The sequence below is a fragment of the Nycticebus coucang genome, chromosome 10, assembly GCF_027406575.1.
Source record: "Nycticebus coucang isolate mNycCou1 chromosome 10, mNycCou1.pri, whole genome shotgun sequence".
Lineage (NCBI taxonomy): Eukaryota > Metazoa > Chordata > Mammalia > Primates > Lorisidae > Nycticebus > Nycticebus coucang.
In genome coordinates, this window is record NC_069789.1 from 105,640,721 (window position 1) to 105,653,329 (window position 12,609).

The 12,609-nt window shown below is 53.3% G+C and overlaps 1 protein-coding gene across 1 annotated transcript; it reads left to right on the forward strand.

The window, feature by feature from the left end:
• Positions 1–47: 47 nt before the first annotated feature.
• On the forward strand, positions 48–12,598 carry DCST2 (DC-STAMP domain containing 2). The gene is made up of 15 exons (XM_053606875.1): positions 48–395; positions 536–706; positions 1,020–1,121; positions 1,371–1,568; positions 1,971–2,036; positions 2,738–2,951; positions 3,049–3,206; positions 3,809–3,973; positions 6,036–6,203; positions 6,310–6,410; positions 7,519–7,649; positions 7,945–8,072; positions 8,406–8,499; positions 8,604–8,744; positions 12,382–12,598. Exons 1-15 carry the CDS (start codon positions 53–55, stop codon positions 12,596–12,598), a joined length of 2,397 nt encoding a protein of 798 aa, XP_053462850.1. The 5' UTR covers positions 48–52.
• Positions 12,599–12,609: the final 11 nt, after the last annotated feature.

Below are 12,609 nucleotides of genomic sequence, written 5' to 3' on the forward strand. Positions count from 1 at the left end.
TGGGTAGAGGATTCCTAGATACATGCAGTAGAGCCCTTTGGAACCTTAGAATATGGTGAGAAATTCCAGGAGCACGGAACTTGGTAGGCCTCTCCTGGAGACGGACAAACCTTTGGTCTCAGCAGCCATGCCCCAAGTCTCGAAGGATGCTGAACGCTCCCTGTGGGAAGAGGAGCCTGGCGTGGCACGAGCTTTTGTCCGCAGTGTGGGGGGCTTCACCCTGGGCTTGTTGATGGCTACAGCCTATGGGCTCCTGGAGCTGTTGGTGGAAGGGCACAGCCCCTGGGGCTGCCTGGTGGGCACCCTCACTCTGGCTGCCTTCCTTAGCCTGGGCCTGGCATTCTCCCGCCAGGTCCGAGTCACTATCTTCCTGCTGCTGCCCCAGGCCTTCTCCAGTGAGTCTGGCACCCAGGGAGGGGACCGATCCTAGAGCAGGGGCTAGGGCAGGAGGGATCTTGGGGGAGAGAGGTTAAGAGAAATATTCTGAAGGCTTACAAGGCCAGGGTCCTGGTTCTGATGGAGCTGTCACCGCCAGGGCAAGGCCAGACACTGCTGTTGGTAGCCGCCTTTGGGTTGGTGCTGCAAGGGCCTTGTGCCAATACCCTGCGAAACTTTACCCGGGCCAGTGAGGCTGTAGCCTGTGGGGCAGAGCTGGCCCTGAACCAGAGTGCTGAAGTGTTGGAGCGGGCCAAGCAGCCCCTTGTCAGTGAGTGTCCCCACCCACCACCCTTGCTATCTCCCACTGGCTTCTGTAGCCCTTGCCCTGCATGTCCCATAGTCCCCGGGCTTCATTCTTCTCTGCTGAAATGGTCTCCTACTCTGAAAACAGCCAGGCCTGACAAGGACCTCTGAGCCCTATTAGAATCCCTTCCTGGTGCTCTCTGGCCTCTCTGCTGCCAGATTAACTACCTCCCAGGCACAAGTACCCAGGCTTGCCCCTTCTGGGGTAGCAGCACCTCTGGACTGCCTGCCCCACGGCAGAGCAAGGAGACTTATGATACGCCGCCCCTGCCACCCAGGTGCTCTGAACAAGATTAAAGCTATCGCCCTGAAGGCTAAAGAGGTGGCTGACCGGGTCCGCAAGTTCTTTCGGTCTATCATGGATGGTGTGAAACATATAGGTAAGTGCATTACCATGTCTAATTTTGGGGGGAAGTCAAGGTGTACCCAGTCTTTTCACCCTCACCCCTCACTCCCATCCAGCCCTCTTTGGGCTCCTCCTTGGGCTGACTAGTATCCACTGGACACAGCACAGCCAAACCCCTGACCGTGGGCCTCTCCAGCTCTGGGTGTGATGCTACTATTCCCCAAACTCCAACAAGTGGCCGTGGGTCTCTAGCCCTGGGTACCAGCCCCATGGTTTTCCCCAGCCAGGGCCCTGCGAAACGTGTGGTATTGGCTCCTGCACATCGGTGACGTGTGCAACTCAGAGCTGGGCAACCCTTACTTGAAGTGTGCCCAGGTTTTTGATGACGCCAAGGACAGATGCACGAAGGTCCTGCCACAAGTCTACCACCTGTGTTATGCGTTCATGCCCTTCAAACTGGTGCTTTGTGGACTTGCCAGCTGTGAGAAAGCCAGGCCTGGATAGCAGGGAGGAGCTGATGTGGGCAGGGGCCTGGTGTAGAAATGTGGGAGTCACTTGGGAGGGCTGGCCCAGGGGAGCAGGAGGGGACAACAAATATGGAACCAGCAAAGATGTTGGACCCAGCATGGGGTGCACAGGGAGTGCACAGCAGCCAGTGGGGAGTGAGCAGCAGAGAGGGGCTAAAAGGTCTTAAGCCAGTGGTTCTCAACCTTCCTAATGCCACAATGTATTTTCATTGTTGAAAAGGGGTCGCGACCCACAGGTTGAGAACCGCTGTTTAAGTACATGTGGAGGACAAGGAGCCCTGGTAGAAAGGGGGGTCCTGGGAGGTGGGGCCTGTCTCTGCCCTTCCTCCCAACACTCAGCAACCTCCCGCTGTCAGTGGTCCAGGTATTCTGTGTCATCCCTAAGTACATCCAGCCCTTCTTGCGCAAGACCATCGGCACCCGTGAGTGACCCCTCCTAACTCCTGCCACCCGGTGCTCCCAAGGGGTCCCCTTCCCACACCCTGGTATCGCCATTCCCAGGCCCTACATGAGAATGTAAAAGCTCCCATTCCACACATGAGAATGTAAAAGCAGGAAAGGACCTCAGGAGGTTCCCCGGGCCGATGTCTGTGCTGGGGAGGTGCCTCATCAAAGCTTGACTTCAGGGTGATGCCCGTAGCTCGGTGGGTAGGGTGCCAGCCACATACACCGAGGCTGCCAGTTCAAACCCAGCTGAAGCCAGCTAAAACAACAATGACAATTGCAACAGAAAAATAGCTGGGCATTGTGGCAGGCACCTGCAGTCCCAGCTACTTGGGAGGCTGAGGCAAGAGAATTGCTTAAGCCCAAAAGTTGGAGGTTGCTGTGAGCTGTGACGCCAGAGCACTCTACTGAGGGTGACAAAGTGAAACTCTGTCTCAAAAAAAAAGCTTGACTTCAGAGCAGCTGAGAGCAGGACCAGGGCCATATGGAGCACTTTTTACATGCTGGACATAGGCTGGGTGCTGAGTATGCATGGTGGTGGCCTGGATATGGGGCTTTATCCCCTGATCTGTAGGCCCAAGCACTGGGGCTCCCAGCTGGTCTATGAGGTGCCAACCCCCTCACTGTGCACAGCTGTCCTCTCCCAACTCTCTTGTTCACTCTCCGGCACTTGCCCCAGCTGTGAAGAAGCTGATTAACCGGGTGCGTCGGGAGTTCGAGTTCAACATGACCATCACCCACCACTTCTCCGTGGATCTCAATGCCTCTCGGAGCCTGTCCCAGGTGGCTGTGGACCTCCACGAGGCTGTCAGCCTGAAGCTGCATCGTGTCCGGGAGGCCCTGGCTCTCATGGGCTACACCACACCACTGCTGCTCACCCTGCTCTACCTGCAGTGAGGCTGGGGGTAGGGGGCATCCCAGGTGGGTGGCAGTGCCTGCAGGGTCTGGGCGCAGTGCTGAGGGCCTCGCATGTGCTGCACACCCCACCAGAGCCCTGTTTTACCGCTACTGTTACCTGCACTGGGATCATTATGACAATGTCTACATCACTAGCCGGTTTCTAAGTATGGAGGCCGCGCGCTCTGCTGCAGGGCTGCCCACGGTGCTGCCGCTCAGCGCCCACGAGGCTGCTCACTATATCCAGCCAGGTGTGGTGCTAGAGGGGGGCTAAGGCAGCCAGGGCTTTCTTCAGTCCCACAGCCCAGACTCTGAGCCACTGTGGGGCAGGGCGGGAGGGCAGAGGAGGGACATCTCAGAGCTTAAGGGAATTTAGAGCTGAGGGGAAAGCACAGTCCTTAAGGAGCTCTCAGTTGGCCAGGAGAATGCAGCTGCCCTGGAGAATGCAGACAGACCAGAAGGGCAGGAGGTGCTTCTGGGACACACAAGTGGGGCAGACGTGGAATGGACAGTGAAGCTGGGAAGACTTTCTAGGATGGGAGCAGGAAGTATGAATATGCTAAGATGGAGGAAGGACCACCTTCAAGGTGGAAGCTCAGTGAGGGGATGACAGTGCGCAGAAGGGAGGGTTCCTGAGGCCTGGCCCAGGAGGAGATGCTAGGCCAGCTCCTCTCTAGCCATGGAGCCTGCTGACCCTGAAGTTTCCCACCCTGGCTCTGGGTCTTCACTGCTTCCTTTTCTTTCCTCTTCTTGATGATCAAACAGGCCCCAGTTTAAGCAGGGACAGGAGCCTTCTCCAGGAGCTGGGGTCTGGAGGGTGGGAGCACCCTTCTAACTGTGCCCCCCCACTCAGGCTCCATCTTCCTGTCCCGATGGGAGCAGTTAGTTTATGTCATGGAGACCTTCAACCTCATCCGACACCTGTTCCTCGTGCTGCTCCTGGTCTTCCTGGACTACACTGTCTTCTGGGTGCTTGACCTGGCCCGGTACCAACTGCAGGGGGAGATTGTGGCCCGCAGTAAGTACCTGTGCCTCCTCCTGCACCCACTGCAGCCTGGTCTGCTCCTGCATCCTCCTACTCCAGCCTTCTTTTTCTCGCTCAGCCCTGGAGCACTGCCTGAATGTCCCGAGTCACTGCTACTCACAGCCTCTGACGGTGCCCTGTTCCAACTCTATCCTCTGCCTAGTAACACCTGTGTCCAGGTTCAGTTTGGAAAATAATAGAGCAATTAAAGACATAAGCTGTAGTGTTAGACTGGCTTTGGGTTCAAATCCCGCTCGGTCCTTTACTAGGAGGTGACTTTAAGAAAGTTTCTTCACCTCACAGGGCTCCAGGGTCTATCAGAGCAGTGTGGTGACAATGTTAGCAGTCTCTCTGGGCCGCTATGGGGAGAAAATGAAATTATGACCACTGACCACCTGGTAGCCCATTGAGACCACTGAGAGTGTGCCACAGCCAAGGAACGTAATTAATCAAACTCTGTGTGCCAGAGGACCAACAGAAAAAGTAAAAAAAAAAAAAGTCCAGGCGTGGTGGCTCACACATAGTTGTAATCTTAGTACTCTGGGAGGCCAAGGAGTGGCTTGGGTGTCTTGCTTAAGCTACGAGTTTCAAACCAGCCTGAGCAAGTGCAAGACCTGGTCTCTATTCAAAATACAATAACTTGCCAGGTGTTGTGGTGGGCAACTGTAGTCCCAGCTACTCAGGAGTCTGAGGCAGGAGGATTGCTTGAACCTAGTAGTTTGAGTTTTCAGTGAGCTATGATACCACAGCACTCTACCCAGACCCTCTATTCTGTCTCAAAAAAAAAAAAAGCAAACAAAAGACAATCCCCAAATAAACAATGAAGTACTGAGTCTAGTGCCTGCCACACAGTCAGGGTTTCCAAACCCTTGAGCTCCATCTGTGGGAGGTCTGGGGGCTCTAATGCAGCTTCCCTACAGTTACAGGAAGATTTCTGTGGAGGGTGGCAGGACACCCCAGAATCCAGGAACTGGAATTATTGACATTTAGGGATGTGACCACAGAATTTTCTCCAAGAGAGCAGGTATACCTGACCCTGCCCAACATGGTTTATGTAGGGAAATGATGTTGGAGAATACAGAAACCTGAGCTCCCTGGGTTTCACTGTCTCTAAGTCAAACCTGATTATCTGTCTGCAGCAGAGGAAAGGGCTCTGGGGTGTGAAGAGATGTGAACAGCAGCAGGACACCCAGCTCCCAATTGTGCCTTCTCATTCCATTCAAGACTAATTGTTTCCTTTTAGAAGATGGTACTGAGAAGATATGGAAGCTGTGGCCTTGAGAATTTAAATATAGTGAAATGCTGGGAGAGTGTGGAGTGGCCAGAGATGATTGCCTTAACACCACCTGCCCCATCAGTGTCCTCTGTACCATCACAACCAGCTCCAGGCGAGCCAGGTTGCATGAGGTTAAAGTAAAATCCCTAATGTGCAAAAAAAAATCCCTAATATGCGTTGGCCACTGCTGTTTTTGTGCTGGATCCTACACTGCTGAACCCCCTCATCTCCATGAGAAGGAGCTGATGTTAACTTGCTGGAGGAGGAGACACCATGAGAAGGAGAACCCAAGTGCTCATCAACAGCCAGCTCAGCCAAGAAGCTCAGCTGCCCAGTCAGTCACTAGCTGACCACACATTCCTAAAGGAATCCAGATGAGACCAAAAAAATGACTCATCCGAGCACAGCCTAATATTGCTCACCTACCCAATCACAAGCTAAAAAATAAAATAAAATACTAAAATAAAATAAAATAAATGCTTCTGGGTGGTCATGGAAGCAGGGGGTGGACTCACTGCCTATTAAGGTCATTTCAGATCTGGTGGCCTGGTCAGGCAGACTAGACACCAGTGCCACCAGAATGGACCATGAGCCAGTCCCATTGCAGGGCTGAGGCCAGTCCCCAAGGCACCAAAAAGATATCAGAGGCCACTAGCTGGAGGTATGGGCCCTGTCTATGGTGGGACTGCTCCACTTCCCACCTTTCAGACTGCGTGGCCTCTTCTGTATGGCTTAGGGGCAAATGCCACGAGCACCACTTACACAGTGTCTTTGTGCCAGGCCCTGTGTTGGTCTCTATAACCGTGGAAGGGACTGGCTACGCTGGGAATATTTATCGTGACCTGGTGTCGGCATTTGACATCCTGCAGCAGGGCAACATCAGTATTTTGTCCCCGCGCTGCCTCCTGCGTCCCTCAGAGCCCAATGCCACTGGCTACCTAGTAATCGGTATTAACCACACTCTGAGGGCATTGGAGGCATGGACTGCTGGAGGGGTGGGAGGCCAGGGGACATGGCAGGCACCTCGTGGTCACTGTGCTTGCCATGTCCCCAGGCATCATGTATGGCCTGTGCTTCTTTGTCACTCTGTTTGGTAACTACATCAGTCGGCTGCGGCGTGTCATCTGTGCCTCCTACTATCCATCCCGGGAGCAGGTGAGCAGCCCCTACTCCTTCCCAGGATGGTAAGCTATGGCTGTCTTGGCTTTGGGAGCTTCACACTCTTCAGACCTCCCTCTCTGGCTGAACCCAATACACATTGTCTGGGCTGCAGGCCTTTAGACCCCAATGGGGCTTCCTAAGACAGTACTTGCTTCCAAAGTTTTGTTAAAACTGCGGGGAACAGGGGCAGTGTTGGTACATCGAGGTGTTCATTTATTTTCTCATCACTCAGGGATATGACCACAGAATTTTCTCTAAGAGAGCAGGTATGCTATGAGCACCTACTGCATGCTGTCACCAAGCTGGTTTCTGTGACGCTGAGATGAGCAGCACAGGCTGAAGCTCACAGGCCAGTGGGCTTTGAACCAGACATTGCAATTTAAGAAGTATTTTTATTTTTTATTTTATTTTTTAAATTTTGGGGGGACAGCATCTCACCACGTAGCCCTTGGTGGAGTGCAGTGGGGTCACAGCTCACAGTAATCTCTAACTCTTGAGCTTAAGTGATTCTCTTGCCTCAGCCTCCCAAGTAGCTGAGACTACAGGCACCCACCCAAATGCCCAGCTATTTTTTTTTTTTTTTTTGGTGTAGTTGTTGTTGTTTGGCAGGCCCGGGCTGGATTCGAACCTGTCAGCTCCCGTGTATGTGGCTGGGGCCCTAGTCACTGAGCTACAGATACTGAGCCAAGCGATCCTCTAATCTCGGCCTCCTGAGTAGCTGGGACTATAGGCGCCCACCACAACACCGGGCTATTTTTAGAGATGGGGTCTTGCTCTTGCTCAGGCTGGTCTCAAACTCCTGACCTCAAGCAATCCAACTATCTCGGCTTCCCAGAGTGATAGAATTATAGGCATGAGTCACCACTCTGGACCCAAGAAGTACTTTTATTAAGAAATGAAGAAAGTGCTGTGGGACCCCAGAGGAGAGCATGGGCAACCTCACCTGGGACATCCAGAAGGCTTCCCAGAGGAAGGAGCATTTGAGCCAAGCCTAGGGGAATCATAGGACAGAGACAGAGGAAAAGGCAGTGGTGGAGATGGGTGCAGCGGCCACTCAGGGTGGAGGAAACAGGGTCAAGTGGAACCCCATTCCTGACCATAGGAGAGGATCTCCTATCTCTACAACATACTTCTGAGTCGTCGAGCCAACCTGATGTCTGCCCTGCAGAGAGCGGTGAGGCGGCGTGCAGCTGACCAGGGCCACAGGAGTGTCCTCCTCATCCTGGCCAGCCGGTGAGGACCCTGTCTTTTTCCTTTAGGGATGAGGTAAAGAGGAGACAGAAAAAGAGCCAGAAGTTAGAGAGGGTCCCCGTCTTTCTAAGTGTCAAGAGGTCTGGTTGAAGAGGGTGCCCATTCCATGCCATTCACAGTCCAGGAAGAATTAGGATGAGAATTCTTAGGGGTGGTGTTGAAGGGAAGACAGAGATTGTTGTTAGATGGGTTAGACTGCAGGAAGTCTGGTGATGGATGGAAGAGGAGGGTCAGCTGGGCAGGGCAGGCCTGCTACTGTCTGTGACCCTCTCCTTAGGTACTCCTGCCTGCGTCCGTTTGTCAGCCAATTCTGGCCGCACCAGGGCTACTGCCTGGGCTGTGGTAAACTCCAAGATGAGGAGGACATGGAGAACTTTGTGTCCTGTGGTACCCCAAACTGCCAAGGTGAAACCCCTCAGGAAATGTGCCTCTCACCACTAGGACACACCATGTTTGTGTATGATGATCAACTGTGGTCCTTCCTTTATGGACCTCCTGGCTATCTGGCCTCCCTTCAGTACTATGCTCATCACACGGCACCCTCAGATGGTGCATTTTCTCTGCACTTGCCTTAGTCCTACTGGGTCTGAACAGGGTTTATATGCAGCAGTTCTCTGGTGCACCCCATGACAAGGATGGTCCCTTTAGGGAGAGATAGGAAAGCAGGGTCTGGAAATCAGGGAGCACAGGGGGGTGGGCAATCTCAAGTTCCTCTCCTTCCCTCCTGGCCTCCTCCAGGTCTCTACTGTCTCACCTGTTTCCGCCTCCTGGACAACACCTGCCTTGTGTGTGCATCTCCCCAATCCTACCAGGGGGACTTGGACCTAGAGCTGTGAGTGTTTCAGTGGCTGGGTGGCTGGAGTCTATGTGGGCAGTGGGAACAGCCACCCTTCTCCCAGGACGTGTATGGGCCACTGAAACAGGAGGCTTCTCCAGGGACTCTAGTGATGAGGAAGGCCCCCAGCTGTGGCTGGCTGCAGTTCAAAGGAAGGACCCCCAGCAGGAGTGGTTATTACGGCAACAGCTACAAGAAGCACTGGGCAGGAGCCTCTCCACAGAGTCCAGCTCTTCAAACAGGTAAGTGGGAAGCAGAAGAGTTGGCACCTGAGAACTACGAGGCTTGAACATGTTCTGGACAATTTACAAAGGGCTCCCTGGGTACCTGGACCACTGTTAAGGCTGGAGACAAAGCTCTCCTCATGGGAGGGGAAGGAATTGAAGTTTGCCAAGTGCCTGCTCTGGGTCTGCTCTTCTCCCCTGGAGAAGCCCCCAACACTGTGGAGAGAGCGACATCAAGTAGATGACAACAGTGTGGAGAAACCCTAATAAAGGAGGGAAGCATACTGTGAGTTGCACAGAGGACAAAATAACCAGTATGGGTTCACGGGCATATTGAGAGAAGCTTCAGGGGCAGCGCCTGTGGCTCAAAGGAGTAGGGCGCTGGCTCCATATGCTGGAGGTGGCGGGTTCAAATCCAGCCCTGGCCAAAAACTGCAAAAAAAAAAAAAAAGAGAGAGAGAGAGAAGCTTCATAGAAGAGAGAAGAAACATGAACTGTGTTTGGGGTGTTGGGGGGAGGCTGGTAGAAGAGGAGACTATCCCAGGGAGGTCTGTGTGAGCCTGCAGAATGCCAGACTCTCAAGAGGGAAGAGCCTGAAGGTGTGTCTGGGTAGAGATTGGCTGACATGTGAGGCTCAGAAGTCAAAGTGGAGGGCAGCGCCCGTAGCTCAGTGGGTAGGGTGCTGGCCACATATACCAAGGCTGGCAGGTTTGTACCCCGCCTGGGCCTGCTAAACAACAATGACAACTGCAACAAAAAAATAGATGTTTTGATGGGCTTCTGTAGTCCCAGCTACTTGGGAGGCTGAGGCAAGAGAATCGCTTAAGCCCAAGAGTTTGAAGTTGCTGTGAACTGTGACGCCACAGCACTCTACCCAGAGCAACAGCTTGAGACTCTGACTCAAAAAAAAAAAAAAAGTCTGGGCGCGCCTGTGGCTCAGCGGGTAGGGCGCCGGTCCCATATGCCGGAGGTGGCTGGTTCAAACCCAGCCCCGGCCAAAAAATAAATAAATAAATAAATAATTAAAAAAAAAAAAAGTCAAGGTGGAGAGAGATGGGCAAAGGCTACACTTGCCATTTGAAGATTTTAGGTTGGAAAGTGGCATGTTCATACTTGTCATAAGCTAGGAGTACAGCACACAGGGTGGAGCCAGAGAGGTGGCTGTCTCAGCCTAGGAGAAGTTGGTGGTGACCGCAAGATTGAGGTGCAGAGGGTGCCTAGGTTTTCTGTGCTTGGGACCAGGCAGGTGTTAGAGTGGGAAGAGAAACAGGCTCTGGGTTGGGAAGACTAGCCCAGTCTGAGGTGCAGTTGGGCACCCAGTGGTGATGGCCTGGGGCAGCTAGGAAGGGGCAGGCTCTGGCTGGATATACGTTTTGGGGTTTGTTGACTTGAAGACTGGAGACTATAAGAAAGGATGAGCTCCCTCATCTTGGTAGAGTGTAGCAGGAGAGAGAGAAGGAACAGAGACAGAACACTGAGAGCTCATTTACAAACCAGGGAGGGGAGAGGCTTAAGAAAGCACGTGAACCCAGCAGATGAAATCAAGGAGGATCATCTGAAGATAGATGGCCAAGGGACAACTGGAGGGGCCTGTTGGCAGTATTTTTCATGGCATCAGGAAGATCAAAACCCAAGCATGACAGGGTATGTGAGAAGCTTGGTAATTCTATTAATATGGGCTGCTGTAGTTTTATGAAGTCAGTTTGACCATGAAGAGAAGGAGTCAGGCCGGGCATGGCAGCTCACGCCTGTAATCCTAGCACTTTGGGAGGCTGAGACAGATGGACTGCTTGAGGTCAGGAGTTCCAGACCAGCCTGAGCAAGAGTGAGACCCAGTCTCTAACAATAGCCCAGTGTTGTGGCAGGTGCCCATAGTTCCAGCTACTCGGAAGGCTCAGGCAAGAGGATCACTTGAGCCCAAGAGTCTGAGGTTGCTGTGAGCTATGACGCCAAGGCACTCTACCCAGAGCAACAAAGTGAGACTATCTCAAAAACAACAACAACACAACAAAAAAAACCATGAGTGTTAGAGAGCCCTCGAGGGTGGTCCAGCACTGAAAGATTTTTTTCCATTCAAGGACCGGGAGATTCTAGCACTAAGGGCAATGAACAAAAAGGGAGAATTGCAAAGGGAGAGATAGGGCCAGGTGCACAGGTGGCCTTAGAAGAGCAGGCTCCTGGAGGCTGGAGGGAGAGCGCAGGTTCCTCTGAGCAGAGCTGGCCTCATTCTCTCTGTGGAGTGGGAGGCCAGGGCATCTGCTGGAAAACCACGGGGGCAGCGAGAGTGGAGCAAAGGTTGTAGGAGTGGGTGGGTGGAGGCTGAAAGAAGCTGGCTGAGGAGGTTAAGGGATTTCTAGGTAGACGTAAAAGGCCAGATGATGTTGAAACCCATAACCTGTAAGGACTGCTCCAGTGTGCTTAGCTGTGTGGCCCTTCCTGGCAAATGTGGTAGCTATGAGCAGCACTCCATGTTGAGGGCTTCTGGGCAGGTTAGGAGGAGGACAAAATGGGGAGAGGGTTATGGTGTCTTTAGTAAGAGTGTCTAAGATAACTGGCCTTGGGGCAGAGAAGCAGCTGAGGCACCACGGGCAGTTGCAGGGGCTGTGTTCTGGTGAGGTTTTTTTTTTTTTTTTTGTAGAAACAGAGTCTCACTTTATTGCACTTGGTAGAGTGCTGTGGCATCACACAGCTCACAGCAGCCTCCAACTCTTGAGCAGCGCTTAGGTGATTCTCTTGCCTCAGCTTCCCAAGTAGCTGGGACTACAGGCACCCACAACGCTGGCTATTTTTTTGTTGCAATTTGGCCGGGGCCGGGTTTGAACCTGCCACCCTCAGTATATGGGGCTGGCGCCCTACCCACTGAGCCACAGCCACTACCCTGTTCTGGTGAGGTGTTAGAGCAGGGGCAGTGGCCAGAAGAGAGAGCTGTCCTGGCAGGAGGGGCTCCAAGAGTGGGCCATGGCCAGGGAAGAGTTTGGGGGACTCCAGTGAGTGGCCAGGCTGAGGATGTCTGAATGGGAGCAGAGGTGAAGGTTAATAGGGCCAAGGAGGTGAGAACTGAAAGGCCAGAGAGTTGGATGGGTCCTCCAATGAGGAGGCGGGTGAAGCACCTTGGATAGATGTGACAGGGTGTCTGGGAGGTCTTTGGAGATAGCCACAGTGCTGGTGGCATGGTTGCCAAGGGATTTGTGAAAAATGCTAGAGGCCAGCTGGATTTGAGAAGATCAAGCTGCCTCCACTGGAGGACTGCAAGAAAACCATCCAGTGGGCACATTCCAATGTGAATGGGGCAGTAGGGGTGCTGATGCAGTAGAAGGGGAAGCAAAGCTTTCTAGAGTTTCCAGAGAGCCCAGGGAAGTTGAAAGCTAGGTCAGCAGAGGGGCTGCTGGAGCCTTGGGCAGGCATGATCTCAGAAGTCATTGATGTTTCTGCCCTTACTTGCAGTGTGGCCCTGGGTAAGACACTGCCCACCCTCAGCATTAGCCTCAAATCAGAAAATCTCCATAGCCATAGGCTGTGTGCCTCACAGGTGGGAGAGCAGGAGCACTACTAAATAGCAGAAGCTGGATTCAAACAGATGGAGCAGGGCAGGGGGCAGGAATGCACCTGTGAAAACAGAATGTGATCAGGCTGCCCCTCTTCCTCTCCTCACTAGTGACCTGGATGAGGAGCAGGGACCCTGGCAAGAAAAGCACAAGCAGGAACCTCTACCTGAAACCCGCCAGTCTGCCAGCAGTCCTGTGTCCCCTGATCCCACTGGACTACCACAGAAATCCTCTGCCCCCAAAGCAGCTCCCTCCCCAGCTCCAGAACCCCCAGTCCCCCTCTCACCTCCCCCTCCTCCTGATCCCTCCTTCCCATCCCAAGAATAAAGGAACCAAAA